Source organism: Lissotriton vulgaris, chromosome 7 (assembly GCF_964263255.1).
Source record: "Lissotriton vulgaris chromosome 7, aLisVul1.2, whole genome shotgun sequence".
Taxonomy (NCBI): Eukaryota; Metazoa; Chordata; class Amphibia; order Caudata; family Salamandridae; genus Lissotriton; species Lissotriton vulgaris.
In genome coordinates this window covers 724,622,448-724,647,190 of record NC_141695.1, presented here as the reverse complement: position 1 = coordinate 724,647,190, position 24,743 = coordinate 724,622,448, and the positions used below count along the sequence as shown (strand labels likewise).

Sequence of the window (24,743 nt, the reverse complement as noted above, 5' to 3'; positions counted from 1 at the left end):
AGACGGGAAAGGCTTTCCCAGCCCGAGGCTCCCTACCACGACGTCCGCTGCGGCGCTTCTGCCTCCTCCGAGGGGTCCGATGACTGGAGCTCCGACGCGGCGCTCCTCTGGTGACGCGACCGGTTCTCTTCAGGCGGCACACTTTACCACCGGGCATGCGCGGAAGCGCTCGCTCTTCTCCCGCCTCTGCACGGCCGCTCACAGGAAGGACGCTGCTCACCTCGGGGTTGCTGCTCTTCTGGGCCTGCCCGACCCTAGGCCCCTCCTGCCTCCACAGAAGCGTTCACGCTCAGGACATGCGCGGAAGCGCTTTCTTCTTCGTTTAACGCGGCTGGTGCCCCCGGCGTCCCACAGCCGATCGGAGCAGCGCCGCTGCTCTTCCCCAGTCACTTCCCTCACCGGCTTCACAGGAAGGAGGTCTTTAAGCAGCGCCCACGCTCCTTAGGTCTTCTAAGGCTTCACAGACCCACAGCTTCACCAGGGCACGGCCAGGAACTCCAGCCACGTCACAGGGCTCGCAGCTTTTCTCCCACACTGGTAAGTGGAGTTGGAAATGTGGGAAATCCTCTTTTAAGAGCTCCCTGACAGGGTTCACTGGGGCTCAGGTTAAAAGAGATCTCCCTTCACACGCAGGCTTCTTTTCTCCTTGATAGTTGTTGTATGGGGAGGGATTGGTCAGAGGCTGAAGGGGGAACAACCCTCTGAAGTGACTGTCTGCCTCAAAGACAAACTAGCTGCTCTCAGTGTGTCCACCTCCTCTCACCACTGCCTCACTCCTCCACTCTTGGGTCAGCACAAAATGGCTGCTGGTCACTGGCCTTATATAGGGTGGCCTGAGACCTGCAGAAGTCTCTAGTGGATTCTAGAAAGTTCCCTAATGATAGCCTATGGACCTGTCCTCCAGTAGTGTCCATTATGGCAGTTGGTGGACACCATTTTAGGTTCCTGGAGATCCCTAGATTTTCAAGGGGGCTGACTAGGCCTCACAGGTTATGAGGGAAAATGGCGTCATCGCCAAGGAACACCTAGCCCCCTGACAGCATTGAAAAATTCCTGATGGACATATGTAAAAATAAAAATAGAAACTCTGGGAGGCTAAGGGGGACAAAAATAAATAATAATGGTTAGAGTATCCCCAGAAGCAGGCAGGTCTAACACGCGTCCCCCCCAGCTGAAAGTGGGGAGAACTACCCAACCCCTTGGGAGTCCTCATCACTAAGGCGGAAATACCTGGATAGACCGTCTGCATTGGCATGGTCCGTCCCAGGTCGGTGTTCCACCCTAAAGTCCATTCCCTGTAGGGAGATGGACCACCTCAGCAACTTGGGATTCTCCCCCTTCATTTGCATCAGCCAACGAAGGGGGCGGTGGTCAGTCTGAACTAGGAAGTGTGAGCCAAACAAGTATGGCCGCAGCTTCTTCAGAGGCCAAACCACCGCAAAGGCTTCTCTCTCAATTGTACTCCACCTCCTTTCCCTGGGGAGTAGTCTCCTGGACAGGAAGACCACGGGTTGATCCAAGCCCTCATCATTTAGCTGCGATAACACTGCCCCAATGCCATGTTCTGACGCATCTGTTTGGACAATGAATTCTCTAGCAAAATCAGGGGCCTTGAGAATGGGAGCGGAACACAATGCTTGTTTCAAGGTCATGAAGGCTCGCTGGCAAGCCTCCGTCCAGACTACCCGTCGGGGTTGCTTCTTGGAAGTAAGTTCAGTGAGGGGTGCCACGATAGTGCCATACCCCTTCACGAAGCGACGGTAGTATCCAGTGAGGCCCAGGAAGGCTCGGACCTCTGTTTGAGTCTTGGGGGGCTCCCAGGCGATGATAGCCTCAATCTTTGCCTGGAGGGGCTGCACCGTCCCTCTGCCCACCAAGTGACCTAGGTACACCACCGACCCCTGTCCGATCTGACACTTGCTGGCCTTGATTGTCAAGCCAGCCTGTTGCAGGGCATGAAGAACAGCTTGCAGGTGCTGCAAATGGTCCTCCCAGCTGCTACTGAAGACAGCAATGTCGTCCAGGTAAGCAGCAGAAAAAGCTTCCATTCCAGAAAGGACCCTGTTCACCAGCCGCTGAAAAGTTGCAGGGGCATTCTTGAGCCCAAAGGGCATCACCCGAAATTGGTAGTGTCCCTGAGGTGTAGAGAAGGCTGACCTTTCCTTCGCCCCCTCGGTAAGGTAAATCTGCCAGTACCCTGAAGTTAGGTCAAAGGTACTTAAGTATTGAGCAGCTCCCAGCCGGTCAATAAGCTCATCCGCCCGTGGGATGGGATGTGTATCAGTTTTGGTTACTGAATTCAAGCCTCGGTAGTCCACACAGAATCTCAATTCAGGTGTGGTGCCGGGTGGGGCAGCTTTTGGTACCAAAACCACCGGGCTAGACCAAGGGCTTCCAGAAGGTTCAATCACTCCTAGCTCCAGCATCTTGGCGACTTCACTCTTGATGCTGGCCTTCACCTTGTCCGACAGCCGGTAGATTTTAGACTTCACAGATGGGCTGTCTCCTGTGTCCATGTCATGAGTACACAGGTGGGTCCTACCTGGGACAAGGGAGAACAGAGAAGAAAATTGCTCCAGGATCTGGCGGCAATCACTCTGCTGTTCAGGAGTCAGGGATGGCGAGAGAATTACTCCCTCCACCGACCCATCCTTTTCTTGGGACGAGAGAAGATCAGGGAGAGGTTCACTTTCTTCTTCCTCTGCTCCATCGGTTACCATCATTAAGACAACCTCGGGCCTCTCATGATGTGGCTTGAGGCGATTGGCATGCAGCACCCTGTGGGGCTGCCTCGGGGTTTTAAGATCCACCAAATAGGTGGACTTCCCCTTTTTCTCCAAAACCTCAAAGGGGCCTGTCCAACGGTCCTGGAGGGCGTTTAGCTCTCCAGGTTCCATTACCCACACTTTCTGTCCAGGCTCCAGTTCCACTGGGTGAGCGTTGTGGTCATACCACTCTTTCATAACTGCTTGGCTGGCCTCCAAGTTGTCTGAAGCTTGCTTCCACAACTTAGCCATTTGGCTCCGGGAGGCCAGCATGTAGGTCACCACGTCCTGGGGAAGCTTCCTGGGAGTCCGTTCCCATCCGTCTTTCACCAGGCTGAGAGGTCCCCGTACAGGGTGCCCGTACAAAAGTTCGAAGGGGCTGAAGCCCACTCCCTTCTGTGGCACTTCCCTGTAGGAAAACAAGAGACAGGGTAGGAGGATGTCCCATTTCCTCCGCAGGCTCTCAGGTAGACTTCGTATCATACCTTTCAAGGTTTTGTTAAACCTTTCCACAAGACCATTGGTTTGTGGGTGATAAGGAGTGGTAAACCGATAGGTAACACCGCACTCCTTCCACATAGCCCGCATGTACGCTGAAAGGAAGTTAGTCCCCCTGTCGGACACAACCTCCTTAGGGAAACCCACTCGGGTGAAGATCCCCATCAGGGCCCTTGCCACTACAGGTGCAGTGATGGTCCTCAGAGGTATTACCTCTGGGTACCGTGTGGCATGATCCACCAAAACCAGTATGAACCGGTGACCAGCTGAAGTTGGTGGATCCAATGGCCCTACAATGTCGATGCCCACCCTCTCAAAGGGGGTGCTAACGACAGGTAGTGGTTCCAGGGGAGCCTTTAGCTTCACCCCTGTTTTCCCACTGGCTTGGCAAGACACACACGTCCGACAATATGTATCAGACGCCACTTTCATTCGAGGACAGTAGAAGTGGGGGACAAGTCGGGCAAAGGTCTTGTCCTGTCCTAGGTGTCCTGCCAATGGTATCTCATGAGCCAGTTCCAGTAGAAAGGCTCTAAAGCATTGAGGGACCACCAAGGCCCTGGATGAACCATGACCAGGTGCCTTGGGCTCACTGTAGAGGAGTCCATCCTCCCAGTAAATCCGGTAGCTCCCTACAATGTTTCCTGCTGCCTGGGCTTTGGCCTGTTGCCGCAGCCCCTCAAGAGTAGGACACTCTTTCTGAGCTTCGCAGAACTCTTCCCTGGAAGGACCTCCCTCCACATGCCATTCAGTAGGGATGGGTAGATTTTCCAGGGAAGCAACATTCTCCCCTGCGGACTCCAGATCCACCTCCGCAGGTGGCCCATCTGTCTCATGAGGTGGAGATGTCGAGGCAGGGTCCTCCAGCCTCCTGTCCTTCTCCTCTCTGGCAGCCGGCTGGGCCATTGTTCCAGGCTCCAGCGTAAGTGAACTCCCCCTTTGGGCAGTCGCGGACCTTGTGCTGACACAAGTCCAGTCAGGGGGTCCCAGCATCTCAGAGTGAGTCTGGTACTCCACCCTCCTCCAAGCATTGTGCTCCATATCATTCCCTAACAGGCAGTCAACAGGCACGGCAGGGCTTACGGCAACTCGAAGTGGACCTGCAACCCCTCCCCACTCAAAGGGAACCTCAGCCACAGGGTAGTGGCCCAATCTGCCGTCAGCCATTACGGCGGGGTGGAGTACATCTGGGATGACCTGCTCTGGAGACACCAGCTGACTCCTTACCATAGTCATGCTGGCTCCTGTGTCTCTCAGAGCCTCCCCTCTACGGCCATTGATGGTGACCCACTGCTCATACTTAGTAGTATTAGAGGGCAGTTGGGTCTTTGGAACCATCTCCTTATCTCCCAGGGACACTAAAGTGACACCCGCCCGCTCCCCTCCATTAACCAAAGGCATCTTCTCCCCGAGCACTACACTAGTGATTCCCGGGGCTTTTCCTCCAGTGGGAGGGGGTGGTCTTTTTGGGCATCTCACATCTCCCTTATAGTGTCCCACACCACCACACTCAAAACAATGAACAACCCTTGGCTGCTGGCTTTGGCCAGGGGTAGGGTTGCGAGGGGGGTTACTCTTAGGGATGAATCCTCTGCCCCTTCCTTGCGAAGTATTTTGTGGCCCTTTTGAGAACTCCCTCTTAGTTTCCCCTCCCTTTTTCTTCTGGGGGGCGCCCTGTCCATGCTTCTGGGAATCCCCTCCAGTCCCCTTAGTCGACACCCGGGTACTAACCCAGATGTCCGCCTCCTCAGCAAGCTTCCTGGGGCTGGTCAGCTTGCTGTCCACCAGATGCTGTCGTAGTTCGGGAAGACATTTCTCGAGTAGGTGTTCCTTGAGTATGAGGTCATATAGTCCCTCATAGTCCCCTACCTCGCTGCCTCTCACCCAACCCTCCAGGGCCTTCCTGGAGTAGTCCAAAAAGTCTACCCAGTTTTGCGTGCCTAGTTTGTGGCTGCCCCGGAACTTTTGCCTATACTTCTCAGGGGTCAACCCAAACTTCCTGAGCAGCGCTGACTTCATAGCCGGGTAGTAGGTCTGTTCACTCTGATCAAGGGCCAACAAAGTATCCCTGCCAGTGGGGGGCATGTATTTATATAACCCACCCCCCCAGTGGACTTCCAAAATCCCATGGGCCCTCAGTGAGACCTCGTAGGCGGCTAGCCATTTGGCAATGTCATCACTGGGTACATAGCATGCCATAATATCTTTTGGTAGGTACGGTCTGGGTTCCCTGATGTTGGTTTGGATATCGCTGCCACCATTCTCTGATTTGGGGGTTCGTAGGTTTAGGGCTTGTAAATCCATCTCTTTGATGGTCCGCTCATGCGCCAACCTCTTTTCCTCCCTTTCCATGTCCATCCTGGCTAGTTCTATTCTCATCCTCCTCTCCTCCCTCCTATCCTCTAACTCGGCGTCGGTCAAACCCCTCTCTGAGACACTACTGCCCACTCTGGAAGGTGTCCTAGGGCCTGTTAAAAGGTTCCCCCCTCCCGCCTGGTACAGTGTTGAGGTCTCCAGGACAGTGTCCTTGTCACTCCCCTCAGGATCTACCTCCTCCCCGGAATGAGCCTCCACCCATGCCCGGATACTGGTCAGCAGCTAAACTTTCCTGGCGCCTTTCTTAAAAAACACCCCCTGCTGCTGACACCATTCCTTCAATTGGGTCACGGTATAATTTTCCAGCTCTTCCACATTTATCTCCATTTCTATTTGGAGTATAAACTTCCACCCAGGAGAAATCCACAAAGTGACCTGGGGTCAACCTCCACCCACCGCCAGAAGTCAATTTAGAAAAATCAAAATTTAAATTAGGAGGGCCGCAGGGAGAAAACTCCAGGTGAGGTCTCGTGGTTGGCACTGCGTTACTAATAAGTGAGTGTAAGCACAAATCCGTGATCCCACCGCTGAAACACCAATTATGTTGGACCTAGTTCACCCAAGTCTACATAAGGTAGCTTGGCACAGTAGTGGCTACAGCTAACTCAAGGCGTTGGTTAAGTGCTTACAAGTCTCACTCACAGAAACTCAGCGATGAACCACTAAAATAAAAGACACAACACCAATGTTGGGAAAATACCAGTACCTTTTATAAAAATAAAGTTCTTTTCTTGTTATGCTTTTAGACAGGTATAATACACAATTAATTTACACCTTGTTCATGAAACTCAAATCACACTTCAATACTTTTCCCGGTCAGATTATACGAATCAAGGGTACATTTGTGGTCAGTTGCTGTTCAGGTCACAATACACTTCACTACTATATGATACAGAAAGGAAAGTGCAGACTAATATTTCAATATGTCTTTAAACAACTCATAAACAAGTACATTACCCCACAGCTCTTAGGTATCTGCTCAATTCCACAGACCTCTACTGGATGTAGATCTTCACAGCATAACCCACCAGTTATGTAGCTAAAAGGAAGACACAGTAGTATTAACAAGGCTCCCCTCTAGTTAATTTACAGGCTACACCTTTCTGGTAGAGGACTTACTCCCTCAATTAACAATGGTCTGTAAGGGTTTTTACTCAGGGACCCTGTGGTTCCCTGCACACCTTTCTCCTCTCTCCTCTGCCAATTATCGGATATTTTTAATATGGGCTGGGTAGTTCACTAAGCCAATTATCGGATATTTTTAATATGGGCTGGGCAGTTCACTAGCCCACTTCCTCGAGTCAGGCTTCCTTGGTTTGTTCAGTTAATCGTTTGGGGCATAGCCCCACTGTCCCGCTTTCTCGGCACTCGGTGCTGCCGCCTCCCGCTCCCACACTACCCGGCTTACTTGGGGTTTGTAGGCGTGTCAGCGGGTGTGTCCTCTTCGCGCGATGGAGCCTGGCAGCAGTCGGGGCTGACGGGGGAAGACGGGAAAGGCTTTCCCAGCCCGAGGCTCCCTACCACGACGTCCGCTGCGGCGCTTCTGCCTCCTCTGAGGGGTCCGATGACTGGAGCTCCGACGCGGCGCTCCTCTGGTGACGCCACCGGTTCTCTTCAGGCGGCACACTTTACCACCGGGCATGCGCGGAAGCGCTCGCTCTTCTCCCGCCTCTGCACGGCCGCTCACAGGAAGGACGCTGCTCACCTCGGGGTTGCTGCTCTTCTGGGCCTGCCCGACCCTAGGCCCCTCCTGCCTCCACAGAAGCGTTCACGCTCAGGACATGCGCGGAAGCGCTTTCTTCTTCGTTTAACGCGGCTGGTGCCCCCGGGGTCCCACAGCCGATCGGAGCAGCGCCGCTGCTCTTCCCCAGTCACTTCCCTCACCGGCTTCACAGGAAGGAGGTCTTTAAGCAGCGCCCACGCTCCTTAGGTCTTCTAAGGCTTCACAGACCCACAGCTTCACCAGGGCACGGCCAGGAACTCCAGCCACGTCACAGGGCTCGCAGCTGTTCTCCCACACTGGTAAGTGGAGTTGGAAATGTGGGAAATCCTCTTTTAAGAGCTCCCTGACAGGGTTCACTGGGGCTCAGGTTAAAAGAGATCTCCCTTCACACGCAGGCTTCTTTTCTCCTTGATAGTTGATGTATGGGGAGGGATTGGTCAGAGGCTGAAGGGGGAACAACCCTCTGAAGTGACTGTCTGCCTCAAAGACAAACTAGCTGCTCTCAGTGTGTCCACCTCCTCTCACCACTGCCTCACTCCTCCACTCTTGGGTCAGCACAAAATGGCTGCTGGTCACTGGCCTTATATAGGGTGGCCTGAGACCTGCAGAAGTCTCTAGTGGATTCTAGAAAGTTCCCTAATGTTAGCCTATGGGCCTGTCCTCCAGTAGTGTCCGTTATGGCAGTTGGTGGACACCATTTTAGGTTCCTGGAGATCCCTAGATTTTCAAGGGGGCTGACTAGGCCTCACAGGTTATGAGGGAAAAATGGCGTCATCGCCAAGGAACACCTAGCCCCCTGACAGCATTGAAAAATTCCTGATGGACATATGTAAAAATAAAAATAGAAACTCTGGGAGGCTAAGGGGGACAAAAATAAATAATAATGGTTAGAGTATCCCCAGAAGCAGACAGGTCTAACAGGGGGGCACATATAATATGCTCCCACAGGGAGACCCTTGTAACTCTTATGATGTAGATCCACCTGGGATACTGATCTCGACCTTCATCCAGGTTGACCCTCCCTAGCAGATGACACCATCTTGTACCGGGAGGTTCTAGGTAGGGTTGCTGCATGTGATAACATATAGATGCATAAAGAAGAGCCTGCCAAATAGGATTTCCTCTTTGAAACCTTTTCCTTGGCCCACTGCTCCAAGCAGTATCTCCCCATGCTGAAGGGAATACTCAGGCCCCCTCCTGATATCTTCAAGGAAACGTTCAAGGCTTGGGTTATCGCCCCCCGGTTGACAAAAAAATACAAATCCCTACCTCCAGATCCCATCTACAGTAAGGGTCAACATTTACCAGATTCCTTAGTTGTTCATACCGCTCGCTAGTGAGAAAATGCTCAGGGCACCGATAATGCCTCTCCACTGGATAAAAAGGGCAAACAATAGACACAGGTAGTAAGTGCATTACAGCACAGTCCACCATCCACTGCCATGTCACAAATTATTGGTTTCTCTCCAATATGACCGAGCCCATTGGGACAAAGTGGAGGACCTGCTGCAACATCTCCCAGAGGATGCAAGTTGATCACAGAAGGCAAACGAATTCACAACACTACTATCAGGTGTGCCCTAGATGCTGTGGACACCACTCCTCTGTGGATTAACTCAAGCGTTTTCTTTCAACAACATGCCTGGTTCCATGTCTACGGCTTCAAGCCAGATGTTCGGCAGCATCTTCTCAACGTGGTCTTTGACAAGGAACATCTATTTGAGCCACATGTTCATGAGATAATGGAGTAAATCAAGAAAGACACAGAGATGGAAAAAGCCATGGCCACTCTTCAGTCGTCTACCATACGTGGGACCTTTCACCGCTCAGCATATCACAGAGGATTCAAGACCACCTCCCTTGAAGACTTCACATCATTCCAGCACCAGCCTGTCCAGAAAACCTCCATGAGAGGCTTCTTCAGGGGGGCTACCATGGTAACAGTGCCAAAGGTAGAGGCAAAAGTATCTCCTCCAAAGGAGCTGCTCCAGCCAAAAAATGACTTGCCACTCATCCCCCGACCACAAACACCTGTTGAGGGATGGCTTCAGATGGCAACACGTCACCCCAAACCTGTGGGTGTTAGACATCATACAACATGGTTACTGCCCGGAGCACATCACCACACCACCCACCATACCACCCAGCAGACACATCCTCTCCCTAAAACATCAAGACCTGCTTCAGGAAGATTTCCAAGCGCCCTTCCTCGAAGAAGTCATAGAGTCTGTGCAGCAACACCTACAGGGCTCAGGTGTGTATTCCCTCTACTTCCTCCTTCCCAAAAATGATGGGTCTCCCAGGCCCAGTCTGGACCTTACGCCTGTGAATGAGTACATCCCAACAGAAGACTTCCACATGATCACTCTTCTGGATGTTATTTCACTGCTACAGCAGTGGAACTTCATGGCTGCACTCAACCTCAAAGACACCTACTTCCACATCCTAATCCACATAGCGCATTGTTACAAACTCTGGTTTGTCATAACTGGTCAACAGCATTACTAATTCAAAGTGCTGTGAGTTTTAACAAAATACCTTGCAGTAGTAGTACTTCCATACCTGGATGGTTGGCTAATATAGAGTGCCACGCAGCGCACACTCAAGCCACTATGAACCTGCTCCATGACCTGGGTTTCATCATCAACACTTTAAAGACCCATTTCAAGCCTCTTCAATTTCAACCCTATTTAGGATCCATCCTCAATACAGAGGTCGGCAAAACCTAGCCAGTGCAGCAGGTGTCCAGTCCTTCCATGTGTTACTTCCTCTTTTTCAGCCAAATCAACAGGTCACAGTCTGGACAGTCATGCGCCTCCTGGTTATGATGGCCTCCTGCATTGCCATAGTACCCCAGACAAGGTTGTACATGTACCTGATGCAGGAATGCTTATTGCAGGAGTGGTCACACGCAGAGGGCCGTTGGAAACATCAGGGGCCATATGTAGGTGGGGCAATACCCGTCGGTAACGGTGAAATTCTGTAAATTTCACTGTTACCGACCGGTATTTAGGGATTTGAGATGTAGGAGGCAGGTTTCAAGGATTCATTAATTTACCGAATCAGTAATTAATGGAATCGGTAAATTATCAAATACTTAAAATACTGAATCAGTAAATTACCGAATCCTAAAATCCTATGTAGGAGGCACTCAAGTGAGTGAATTTTTGCATTCAGGATTCGTTATTTACCACCAACTATAAGTTGGTGGTAAATACCGAATACCCTTGTAAAAGCAATTTTTATGCTTTTTTTTTCAGTGCCATCTGGCAGACATACATGCCCTTAGGGCATGTATGTGCGCCACATATGCACACATGCACGAATCAGGGGTGCAACAGGGTGTCAATGTGACACCCTGCCACCCTTGAATATGTTACCCCTATTAAGGATTCAGTATTTACCGAATTGGTAATAGTGAATGGCTTCCTATTCATTCTTATGGGCCTCCAGGCCCATAGGAATGAATGGGAATTACCGAATCAGTAATACCGAATATTACCAAGTCAGTAAAATTTACCGAAATATTACCGATTCTTAAATACCGAATCGGTAAAATTTGGTATTTAAGAATCTGTACATAGGGATTACCTACATATGGCCCCTAGTGTTGATCAGCTGTCGCACTCATCTCTCTCTGCAGTGGTAGAATACCAACAACTTGTTGCAGGGGCAGCCTTATCTCAACCTAATTCCGCAGATACCATCTAGAGTGGGATCCCAATCAGCAGGGTCAACTATCTGGAGCTGTTAGCTGTCCAACTAGCCCTCAAGGCCTTCCTTCCCCACATAGTAGTCCTCGTACAGATGGACAGCTTGACAGCCATGTACTACATTCAGGAGAAGGGGGTCTCTCTCCCCCCTCAGCTTTCTCTGTTAGCTTAGTCCATCTGGTGCTGGGTTCTTCACCACAGATCCACCTGTTGGCAGAGAGTTGCCTGGCTCCTGTTCTGGTCGGCGTACATTTTAGGTCCGGCCTGCCAGTTTTATTCTGTTTATGGTTTCTTTTCTCACCAATACTTTACTGTTTTAATTTTAGCTGCGCTTATTTTTGTTTTCCAGTGCCTCCACCTGGGCAGGTAGCCTGCCAGGTAGAAGTGGAGCTATGGGGCTCCAGTTTGTTTTTATTTGCCCTCCTCATTCTCGGCGTTCTGCCACCCCTTAGCCATGGCCTTTTGTAGGCAGGCTACTTAAGTATGACTGTTGTGTGGACCCAGCGGATTCTTCACTGCAAGGTGTTCTGATTAGCCCTCATTTGGATGAGCTACAGGGAATTACTCTTGCTAACCCAGCATTCTTTTCCTTGTTGCACACTAGTAGCAGGGATTTGCCTGCCTCCGGTCCCGGTTAGTGGCAATTTTGGGTCAGGTGCCACTAGTTTTATTCTGTTTATGGTTTCTTTCTTTTCTCACTATTAGTTTGCTGTTTCATTTTAGCTGCACCGTTTTTGTTTCCCAATACCTCCACTTAGTAGGGAAGTGGAGCTATGGGTCTCTAGTTTGTTTTTAAGTGCCTTCCTCGTTCTTAGCATTCTGCCACGCCTTAGCAATGCCGTACTGTAGGTGAGCTACTTAAGCATGACAGCTGCGCGGATGCACCTATGTCCCGTCTGTCATTGGACGGCGCCATGGGCCAGGACCCCTGCCGGTTCAGAGTCAGCTGCCTTGCATCACATGGCCAAAGAGATTCTCCAACTTGCTTGTGTTTTTGCTGGATTAAGCAAGCACTCTATAGATATTTCTAATAATGAAATTGGTTGCGATAAGTGTGGGTTTGCCCTCTCGCGCTCGACTTATGAGACACCCGAGGGAAGAAGGTTGGGACACACCTTATAAGCAGCAAAATGTTACTTACTGAATTGCCACTCTCTACCAAAGCACAAGTCAAAGATGTATGACTTCCTGACAGATTACAAGCCAGAAGTGCTCTTTCATATTGAAACCTGGCTTACTGCGTTGTCAACCCCTGTTATACTTGAGTCTAATTCACAGGATTATGCAATCCTGAGGAGAGACAGGATTGTTACATCAAACAAATGATGGACGGAATGCTGACAATGCAAATATTCTCCCCCAGTCAAAAGATCTGAGTTACAGCCACCGTTCTTTTTCCCAATACGCCACCCCAGTTTGGACCCAGCCATATGCAAATCGATCTTGACCCTGTGCCCCATCAATTGTGTGTCTTTTGCTTTCTCGCCCTAAGTGTGCCGGGTATGCCCAGACCTGGGTCCCGGGCTCACTGTGCCACTGAAATCAAACTATCCAAAACTGGTCCTAGGAAGCTTGTTGCCGGACTATGGAGGACCTGGCTTGGCACTTTGTGCTGGACTGTTCCTATGAAGGCACAAAGTGAAGGCTGCTTTGCATATGGCCAGTTCTAAACTGGGGTGGCATGGTGAGCAAAAGAATGATGGATTTAACCCAGATCGCTTGACTGGAGGTGAATGTTTTGCATTCCGTCCACCAATTGTGTGTCTTTTGCTGGTATAATGTGGCACAGGGCTTTGCAAGGTCACACATATGCCTAGATGCATAATTTTGTAAATTCGGCAAACCGTGGTGCAAAATTCATGCAGCAAGTATGTCAAGAAAAAGATGCACCAGCGGTGTTAAACTGTCAGAAGGGACTCATGAATAAGCCTCCCTGTATTTTTCTCCTACATTGATGCACAATGGCTGCCATTCAAATCGGCTGATTGCCAGCAGCCGATTCGAGACGCAAGGCGGAGTATCCAAATCATCTTTTGCGACGAAAACCGTGACTAAAGAAAAATCTCCCTTCCACGTGACTAACGCACCTGGTTGATAGGACTGTCGTGCTGCGTATATTATTGTCTTGATAAAGACCCGCCGCGACTGAAAACATTGGCGCTTTAAGGGTCGAAACGTCGACATCTATTCACAGGCCACATAAACTTGGAGCCCTCAACAGATTTAAAAGCAATGATAGGGTTTCGGGATTGTATTAGTTGATGGTCTTACGAATTAAGATTGTGTATATACGTGTACAGTTTTTCTATATGAAATTTAGATATAATTTGTTTATCACAAACTCACTATTCACTAATGTCAATTGTTTTTGCACTGTATTTGATATAATGACAGTTAATGTATATAATGTATAGAATTAACTTTTTTGACTCAGAAAACGATATAAAGATACTATAAAGCAACAGTTAGGTCTTCCTTTTTCATTTTTGATAACGATTTGTTACAGCATTTCAGAGGTGTTCTGTTGGTTCTATTAGCAGTTGTTATGCTGGGAGCTGCCCTCCGCATCCTCCACTGTTCCTGCCAGACACTTCACAAGTGCTGATAGTTGCTACACCTCCAACGCTGCACTCAGGGTACTCCGGGGGATTTTGGCAAGTTCTTGCTCAATGTTGTGTACCTTGCAAGTCAGCTTACCATTATCTGTGTGTTCCAGGATGAAGTCAAAATGTTTATGGCCTTGACGTTAGTGTTAGCAGCAGATCTCACCATGGCTATTTGATACTATCCCCTTCTAGCAATGTATTGTAGATACGTCGCTAACAGGGTGATCGTTTTTGGCAATAGAGAGCATTAAGAAAATTGCCACTAACCAACGCAAAGACTGATTAGCGGTAATTCTTTTAAATATACCCTAGTGTTTGGTTGCATCCTAATGAGGCAGTCGGAACTGCTAACCGGGTGTCAATCAGTCCCATGACCGATGCTGTGTTGGGCAAAAGTGATACCTCCCGACATTGTAATGAGGGCCATAGTACGCATTTCATATGTGTAACTGCTTAGGCTATCACAGTTGTGCATGAGTACCACTGAATTACTTGAAGGGCTCCAATAATGTTTAAATCTACCCTCACGCGTAGGAGTAAACCTTCAGGCGCAGATTTTGATTTATTTTGTGAAATCGGCCTATTACCCTTGTAGTATACCTACACTTTCTGACTCTTGGCCAACCCCTTTAACAGATCCCTTACTAACAATCATGAGCTTTCCTTTGGTCCTGAGTGCAAGTGGTAGAATTTCACTGAGAGTGATAACCCTCGGAGGAATACTGCCACTACAATTCCAAGTTTTCCAGGCATGCAATTATGGGGTCTGCATAATCTGTGTTGGAAATTACCATCTTTTGCGCAGTGTACCCTCAGATTTGTGCATTTTATTGCTGAAACAGTTTTTGTAGGCCATTCACTTCTCTGCTCTTTACTCCTGTCAACCAGTGGTAAAGTTATTGTGCTCACCTTTTTAAACATGGTAACATTGTCATACCCCTAATTGGCACATTTAGTTTACTTGGACGTCCCTAGTATGTTGTACTGCCTGTAGCCAGGGCTAATAAATTAAACAATACTAGTGGGCTGCAGCATTCCTTGTGCCAACCACTAAAGTAGCACTGCCTGTAGTACATTTCTAAAATGCCATTTCAACCTAGCAAAATGTGCTTTTTATCAGTCCTGAACCTTCCTTTTTAATTTTTATAAGTCACCTCTAGCATAGGCCGTGAATCCCAAAAGGCAGGATGCATGGCATTTAACACTAGGACATGTATATATAATGCTTTACATGTCCTGGCAGTGAACAACGTACAAAGTAGTTTTTCACTGTAGAAAGGTTGGTTCTCCCATAGGTTAATACTGATTTACACTATTACCTTTAATAGGTGCTGTATTGCCTTTGGGAATGCCTAGAAAAATGCATCATTTGTATTACTGTTTTCGAAATGCTACTGTTAGAAAGTTGCCATTTTTCTGCCTATAACCAAAATGCTTTTCTACCAGTGTCCAGCTGTCACCTTACCCCTGATTGCTCCCTTGTGGTGAGATGTGTTTTGCTCCGAGGCAGTGGACTAGGGGCTCTAAGTGTGTGGAGAGGGTCTGCTCCCTTGACTGGGTGGCACAGGGTTTTTCCCAGCCCCGTCCTGATCTTCAAAGGAGGCCTACCCTGTTACTGGCAAATTACACTCCTAGGTCTGCCTCTCTTTTGTCTCTATAAACAGGCTGGCTCTAAACCTAGTGAAAGGTAGAGGAGTTAGCCTAACGGCTAGGGCGGTCGACCTTGAATCTGGAGAACTGGGTTTGAGTCTCGGCAATGAGGCCGAACATCCTGTGATTCTGAGCAAATCACTTAATCTCCCCGTGCCTAACAAAGATGAATGTGTGCTCATGTAATGCAACTGGTGCTATGTAAAGCGCTCTGAAGTTTGTGCTATATAAAGCTCTGTAAAAAAAAGGGGGAGGCACTAACCAGAACTGTTTTTTTGGGGATGAACAAAGGATTGCATACCTCCTGTAGGCTGGCATTGGGCATAAATGGGGACCCCACTGACCTCTCAAAACAATCCTTGACCTGTGACAACTCAGAAGAAGGGCTGCCTTGCTGTCTGAAAAACCTAAAGGAAGACTGGACTTGATGTCCTTGAACAGTTGCCCACCAGAAGTGACTCCAATGGTCAGCTGGATGACAACCTGTCTGAGCTACAGGGACATAGCAAGCTTCCACAGACCTCTGTTCTTGCAACTCTCAGCTGACCAATTCCAATTGGACCTACACTGAACCCTGTGGTTGGCTTCTGTTGTGTTAGAGTGTACAACTTCTGTTCCAAAATTGCAAGACCTAGAACTTAAGAACGTGTTTCCAACTTTCTGCCTGAAGAACCAGAAGAGAGTGTGATCGACATTGAAGCCACAGCCATCACCATTGAATTCTCTGTCATCTTCACCTAGGGGTTTTGACCCGTTGAAGAGGATGTATGTCAGTGCAACGCGATCTTTTAGATTGCGGTACTTGACAACGCTGCCATTACAACGCAGGTTGTTACACCGACTTGCGTTGGAGGGCGCGGATTGTGGAATATTATTATTTTATATTCCAACACCAGTCGACGTAACAGTAGGGAAGATGTTGGAATATAAAATTACAATATTCCTTAACCAACAGCGCCATCCAGCACAAGTCGTAGTAACGACTTGCATTGTAATGGCAGCGTTGTTAAGGGAGTGCGGTGTAAGCACGGCGTTGTAAACGATGTTCCCCGTTGAAAAGGATCTGTCATTCAGGAAAAAAGTTTTTAAGGCTGAACATGAAGGAGTTCACAGAGACTGATGTTGAGCAGCTTCCAATAAACTTCCAGGTCTTCCTGGACACAGACTTCAGAATTTGCCTGCTTAAAACTTCACAGCCTTCATCAATGCCCAACCCGGACCCTGCTTTTCAGCTGACCACTATCATCGAGCCTACTCCACTTCAGAACTAGATGGTAGCTTGCCCAGCTGCTGACTCATCAACAACTACTTTTTCTCCATTACATTTTTTAAGTCAGAGGGTAAACTTTGACCCGGGTCTAACCTGCTCAATGTATCCGTCTTGCGATCTATCACAGTCCGCATTAACTTTTGATTTTGAACCGGTCTAACGCAACCAGATACCAACGGTTGGTTATTTGAGCTTATTGCCCTATTTTTTATTCAGACTTTAAAAATTATTTTCTTCAATTCTAATTATTAGATTTTTTTATTATGGTGTAATTTTGTTTATTTAAATATACTTCTATATTGGTTTGGTATTTTACTTGTGCTGTGTTTTCACCTAATTATTTGAGTGTTGCATAAACGCTTTATGCATTGCATCTCGGTTAGGCCAAACTAATAGGGTGTTAAGCATAGGTTTATTTAAAACAAATGCTCCAATTTCATACATGTCTATTCAGATAATTCCATACTAGGAGACACTGGAGTCTCTTATGTACTGCAGGGTAGGTACACCACCACCATTTGTTCCTTGTCCAACTAATGCAGCAGCATAGAGGTATGTTCCGACAAGATAGACAGAAGCCTATTTTGACCCCCAGCACTTTGGTGTGCAAGCAGCTAATCCGCCTTTTTTGTATGACCATATAATTTGCTTCCCAGCAATGGCTTTTGCCTTGCCATCACTGCATGTCCCATCTCTGTTTGGGATTCTGGTGCTTATCGCTTTCGAAGCTAAAATGCGTGCAGTCTTAGCAGACACTCTAACTTTGTTGTTTTAGCCTGACAAAAAAGAACTTGTACTTTAGTTTTCCAAAGAAATATGTGATGTCTTCTTAAGACCTTCTTTCTTATATTACAGATTATGGGGTCTTCAGTCAGGAGCAGATGGAAGAGGAAAAAGATGACGGTGTTCCTGATGAAATGGAGCAAACTCTACTCTCACTTTCGGAAACAGGCAAGGCCACAGTCAGCGGCCTAGCTCTATGGAGGCAACAAGTGTTGGCCATTGCAAGAGTTCGTGTCCTTAAGTTAAAAAATGAAAGTAAAGCACTGAGATCCATGTAAGTAGTATCCCTATAAAGTGACAGGCCGGGACCCCTCGTTGCTGGGGCAGCTGTTTTGCGCTTAATAAAATTTTAACATAACATAACATAACATGATGAGCTTGTGCAAAAAACAATATAAGGACCAATTACACTTATCGCAGAGCATAATTCCTATGTGGATTTTTGTCTGCAGTACTATTAGTGGTCGGATTGGTGTCGTTACAACGCAGGCTATTACAACGCCTGCTGTTACAACGCGGTTTTTACATCGCATACCACTACAACGCATAGTGCTTTTAAGCGCTGGATAGTGATTTATTTAATTTACTATTCCAACTCCAGTCCCCGTGGATAGTAGGGAAGGTGTTGGATAGTAAATTAAATATATTCCCTATCCTAGAGCGCCCCCCAGCGCAATGCGTTGTAATGGTTTGCGTTGTAATGGTTGCGTTGTAATGGTAGTGCGTTGTAATAAATGCATTGTAAGTGATGTTTCCCTTAGTGGTCTGGTGTGCCACACCCAGTTCTGGAGAAAGTTTACTTGATTTTAATGACCAGCAAATCCAGATGGCAAAATCTCTTTGAAAAGGGGCTGCACTGCTGGACAAGTTTCCCAGCTCCACCAAATTATCATGCAAGGTACAAGGGAAATCATGTAATGCTTCCCCTTTCCAGGCAACATTCTCTACTGCCAGCTCACCCCTTGCTTGCCTCCTCACAAAGAGGTCCTGCAAACACATGGTAAATATCTACATTAAACTCATGAGAATCAGAAATATATGCAGAATAGCATCTGGGATCTAATTTGTTATTGAAGGAATTCTGTGCAGGGATTATGGGGAGCAATTTCGTACTCCTGCAGTTGTCCCAGAGAATGGTGCCAAACCTGTGATCTGGGTCATAATGTTCTACCTTGCGCGATTTTGTTCAGAACAATCACTGATGGTCATAATTTAGGAAAACATCTATTTATTCGTAAATTACTGATAACTGATCTGTAGAACAGTCACATTTATTACGAAGTTTGAGAACAAAAGAAGACTCATCGTAAAGAGCCAATAAATACATTCGATTTTGCTATCACTAAAGAAGTTGTACTTGCCATTTTGGGTCAGCCCACGTCCAGTGCCAATGGACCTGCACAACTCATAGAAGATCGATTAAATTTGACATTAAGCTTCTGAAAAAAGAAAAAAAAACATGAACTCTTGCACAGGACTAATACAAATCTGTAACGGTATTGACTATACATAGTATGTTTTTATAAATAGTTTTAATTTTAATTATGCTTGCACATTGACCAATTTTAAATGATGCACTTTATTTTTGTAATGGTTTTTATTAACGACACAATAAATTTACAGTTACAGTCATAAATTAGAGTCATATTTATGTAATTACCATGCATCGAAGCAAGTCATCTTGCAGTGTTTTGCGATAGGGAAAGGGCAGGAATGAGCCGTACTTAACAATATACAGTGCATTCCTGTCCTTTCCCAGCGGTGGTGCACCATGGTGAAAGGTTGACTTCATTGTAAGCAGGATTGTTTTTGTGCTGGAGGGGGTCCCTTCCTGCACAAAACCTCCCCTGAGGCATGTACCTCATTCTGTGTGTGCTGCAGAATGCTCAGCTGGGGATGCGTAGCAGTTTTGGCCCAAATCCAGGTCTATCACGCTAGCATGACCTCAACATCATCTCCTATGCCGACGACACTCAGCTCATCCTCTCCCTCACCAAGGACCCGCACACCGCCAAAACCAAAACCAACCAGAAGGCCGTCGCCGAGTGGATGAGGAGCAGCCGTCTGAAACTGAACTTGGACAAGACAGAGGTCCTCATCCTCGACCCCACCCCCTCTGCCTGGGACGACTCCTGGTGGCCGACCACACTAAGAACAGCACGGACACCCACGGACCACGCACGCAACCTAGGATTCATCCTCAACTCCTCCCTCTCCATGTCGAAGCAGGTCAACGCCATCTCTTCTGCCTGCTACAACAGCCTCTGCATGCTCCGCAAGATCTACAAATGGATCCTGACCGAAACAAGAAGAACGGTGACCCAGGCCCTCGTCAGCAGCAGACTAGACTACGGCAATGCACTCTACGCAGGAATCCCCGCCAAACACCTATGACGACTACAACGCATCCAAAAGGCCTCCGCCCGACTGAACCTCAACATCCCTCGTCGCAGGCACATCACCCCCCTGAGACACCTGCACTGGCTCCCCGTCAACAAGAGGATCACCTTCAAGCTCCTCACCCATGCACACAAAGCACTCCACAACACCGAACCAGCCTACCTGAACAGCAGACTCAGCTTCTACACCCCAACCCGCCAGCTCCGCTCCACCAGCCTCGCCCTCGCAACCGTCCCCCGCATCCAACAAACAACCTCTGGTGGCAGATCCTTCTCCTTCCTCACTGCCAAGACCTGGAACACCCTCCCTACCCACTTGCGACAGAGCCAAGACCTACTCACCTTCAGAAGATTCCTCAAGACCTGGCTCTTCAAGCAGTAGCAGCACCCTACTCCCCTCAGCACCTCGAGACCCTCACGGGTAAGTAGTGTGCTCTGCAAGTGACTGATTGACTGATTACCACTTATGGTAAATCTGGGAATGCATCAAAGTCCATAGGTGTTATGTGTGAACACCTGTGCACCACACCTAGAACATCTCCCTGGGACAGAATAATTCAATGTAATGATTTACGCTGCATTGCTTTACTCCAGATTTATCAAGCCACTCCAGACCACACAAGGTCACCTTGCATGGCTTGATAAATTGCCCTTAGTAGTTGTGTCATGCTTGCAATCCGTTTTGTTGCGCAAGTGCAATGCAACTACATGATAAATAAGGCACAAAGTATAGTGCATGGCAATGCAAAGGGGTAGCCCAGTCAACCTCAGGACCTGGGCACCATTAGGACAATAAACAAATGGTCCCATTGAGTAGAACAACAGAACACAAATAATGCTTTAAACAACAGAGACATTTCTTTTAAGAAAAGGAAATGAAATGTAAAAGAAAAACACAACCAACGACAGAAATATATCAAATGCATATATTATGGCTTAAATATATGAGTGTATCTATGTACACTGAAATGTAGGTGAAATATATCAAATGCATATATTATGGCTTAAATATATGAGTGTATCTATGTACACTGAAATGTAGGTTGCCACAGTCCTGCAAAAGTAGAAAAAGTGCTTGTGCAATGTTACATGTGAGAGTTTAGTGACTGCAAAACTTAAATAGAAGATAAAAAAATTGCAGTGCTTCAGACACCTGTATGTTGCCCGTCAAGGATGATACATTTCTGAATTTCCATATATCCAGGGCAACCGGAAAGTTGTCTTAAATGCCCAAATGGAATTATGTCTTAGTACAGGCAAATATTTAGAGCATCGATGTTTTGACCCAAGATAACGAGGTTACTGGGAACCATCTGGATGGGTCTTCATCAGGAGGTTGGGGTGGGGAACCCGTGTAGTGATATATTGGAATAATCAAAAAGGCCAAAACTGGTGTGATGTCTAAAATTATTGTGCTCATGGCCATGCAAAACTCACCTAGAGTTGTGTGAAAAATCCAAACGTTTATTACTATTAAGTTAGGTAGACGGCAACATGGATCATCTACAGGCTTGAAAAATCATTGACATTCTGAATATAGAAAGCACAAAAAGACAATTAGATTGAGTATATAAGATGTGACCAATATACAGGAGTAAGTGAATACTAGGATTCCCCTCCCCTCAACAAACGTATCTGTGCTGAATGACTAATAATCATAATAATCATAATGTAAACAAAAAAGGAGGTCTAGGGGAGATTTAGAGACCGGCGGGTGTTCACTCCCAGTTAATATAAATTTCACACAGAAGAAACAACTAGGTCTAAAGAATAATTAGAAACCTAACAGGGCAAAAAGTATTCCTTTTGTAGGATGAAATCTCTCACCCACCAGAGGTGGCATGCTCCATTATTGGGATTCTATTCACACTGTGACAGCAGATCACGGTGTGGGCTACAACTCCTTTTCTATTCAGGAGAAGCACTTCGGATGTATGTGGTAGAAAACACTATGGAGACATACAGGGTGGTGACGCTAGCAGAGCATGCAAAATGTGAACAAAAATGGGGTGATAGTGATTAAAACTGACTTCAGAGCAGGCGTACAACTTCATTCTTGCATGTCTGTGTCAAGGTTATAAAGAGACACAGCAGCAGTCAACTGACCCTGCTTACGTGTGTCATTGGTCAACATGTTTCTGCCAAAAGACCCCGATTAGCGGTATATCAGCATTCATCAGGACCTTAGGAAGATTCACTTCTGCTCAAACAACGTACATATAAAAGAAAAAAAAAAGAACCGAAATTAGTGATCTCCAATGTTTCAACAGCGAATCCACTAGCTAACGACCTGTAAGGAGATATAAAGAAAAATGCGTTACTGCAATAGTTTTAGAAACATCTAACAATATAGTGCCACTAACAGCCCAATCAATGGAACAATGTTTCCACCATGGAAGTTTATGTAAACCATTAATAGAGTTGTGGCGTACATATTATAACCCACACAAGCTTACTGGCAGACGTGGCATGAAAGTAAAGCCACAGGCAATTTACATTGCCGGTTTGAAGTTGAAGTAACATGATGAGGGGTTAGTGAAGCTGCCATCAATTGTGTCAATAGAAGTTAAAATATTGATCAAGCGTGCTTGTTATAGTTGTAAACAGTGGAGCTCCGAAATGCAGGCAAAGCAATAACATATACAGTTATTTTAGCGAGTCGCAAGTATAGCATGATTCATGTATGAGCTGCTTATCTCAGGAGGATGCCTCTATGAAGTCCATCCACTGACATGTTTTGAGGATGCTGGTGTCGGCTGCAATGGGGTTGCAGAGTAGAGTGCCTTGAGAACACTTGTAAGTGGCGTGATGACACTAAATGCTGATGGGAGATGTAGTGCGGAGTGGAATGTGCATGGTGCCTAAATATACGGCATAATGGTCCAGCATATCTCAGTCTGGCATTTACTGCAGAATGACAGCGCCTGATTGATGCTATGAAGAGGCCTTTATACAGATCATTAATGGAACATGATGGCAAGTAGAGCAGTGCATTAATATTCTCAGAGGGTGCATGCCCCCATTTGAATATCCTGTATCATGCTGAAGATTAGCAGGGACCATGGCTGGATGGTCAAAAGAAAAAGAGTACACCTTGATACATCACTGATAAAGCACAGGAGTGTAACAGGTAGCCCTCAAGAATGCTGAAGAGCCCAATCAATAGAGGTAGGCCAAGGGGCCAACAATCATGTTGTGTGAAAGTATGTAACATAATGGTACAGGTGAAGGAAGAAGCTTAAGCTAGCATGTTAAGGGATAGACGTCCACTGTATGTCTTTATTAAGGCCATTCACACGAAGGTTCATGATCCATGAGCACAGAATTGTGCAACTTCGTCGGCCTAGCTGTTTCCTACTGTTACATAATCATCACCACTGTGGTGAGCAGAACACTTCTTCTGGCAGGCAGTCGCGTAACATGATGCCCATTTCGAATAGGAGATCCACATGGTGTCATCAATCCCCTTTGGATTCTGGAAGTGAAGCTCAGCCACCTTTTAAGGTTACCAACATTCACCCTGACCCAGGTGCCATTTGCAAAAACCTTGTCACTCTTCTTTACTTTCACATTGTGGCGTTCTTTATACCTTGTCTGATAATCATCAACTTTCTCACGAAACGTGGAATAGTCCACACAACATGGCCCAGACGTGGCCATCCAGGCTGGGACTACCAGAGTACATGGGGCCTCATTTATGAAAAGTGACGCATCGCTGCGTGAAAACAGCGATGCGTCACTTTTCAGTGCGCACTCCTTGCGACACCAATGATGCGTCATATTTAATGTATGACGCATCATGTCGCAAGGACTTACAGATACGTCAGTATTTCTGACGCATCTGTAAGCGCAAAAGTGACGCATTGCTGGAGTGTGTCACAAAAGTGACGCATCTCCAGCAATGCGTCCTTTCACATGGGGAGAGCCCCATGTGAAAGGGCTTGCGTCAGTCTTACGCCTGCTGTGAGGCAGGCGTAAGATTTTGACGCAACCGCATCCTAAAAGTGACGCAGTGAAATCTCATAGATTTCACTGCGTCACTATTACGAGGCTTTTTGCGGGGGAACGCCCCCTCTGCATACATTATACCTGACGCAGTTATAATGTGGCGCAGGGGTTTAAAAAGTGACGCATCTACCTAGATGCGTCACTTTTTAAATATGGCGCAACAAGGCGCATGTTTTACGCCGCAGATGCGTCACAAAAAGTGACGCATCCGCAGCGCAAAACTGACGCAAGGCCTCATAAATGAGGCCCATGGCACCCTTCCCTTGAGAAGGCAGATAGGATTTTCGCCCGTTACAGCAGCGGAATGACCTAAAAGTTCTATAGCATCTCCTTCACCTGTCTTCTCCAGCAGAGGTTGCTAGCCAGAGCCAATTGAATGCTTTGCCCCAAAACTCAGTTGAAATGCTCAATTAAGCCATTTCCCCAGGGATGATACACAGGGGTCTTGCAGTGCCCGATTCCCCAAACTTCGAGGAACTCGCTGAATTCTTCTGATACAAATTGTGGGCCATTATCTGTCATATGTTCAGCTGGACAACCCGCTCGACTAATAAATTCTTCACAAAATGCTACGATATAATTAGCTTTCACTTCCTTTACAAATCCCACTTCAGGCCCTTTAGAAAAATAGTCCATCATAACTATGGCATACTTCTCACTGACAGCGAAACCCTAAAATGGTCAACAAATATGCGTGGCTACCCTTTGCCAAAGCTGCTTGGGCAGGGTTACCGGATTAATTCAAGACTCATGCACCACGTGTGATTTATCACTACATTCACATGGAATACAATTCCACACATGTCTCTCCAGGTTATTGTTCAACCCAGGCCACCCAAAATCTACCTGTGCCCTCCTTTTCATGGCGGACATCCCTCCATGGCCCTCGTGCAGCAAATTCATCACTCTCACCCTGAGACCCTGCGGTACAACCAAACGCATATCTCTTCTC

The 24,743-nt window shown here is 47.3% G+C and overlaps 1 protein-coding gene across 1 annotated transcript in view; it reads left to right on the top strand.

The window, feature by feature from the left end:
- LOC147702336 (ATP-binding cassette sub-family A member 10-like) overlaps positions 1–24,743 on the top strand; it is a 1,673,715-nt gene that overhangs the window by 849,317 nt on the left and 799,655 nt on the right. The window contains exon 19 of the mRNA XM_086930968.1: positions 17,457–17,658. Within this exon, the coding sequence (XP_086787094.1) occupies positions 17,457–17,658 (202 nt within the window). The remainder of the gene's footprint in view (positions 1–17,456; positions 17,659–24,743) is intronic.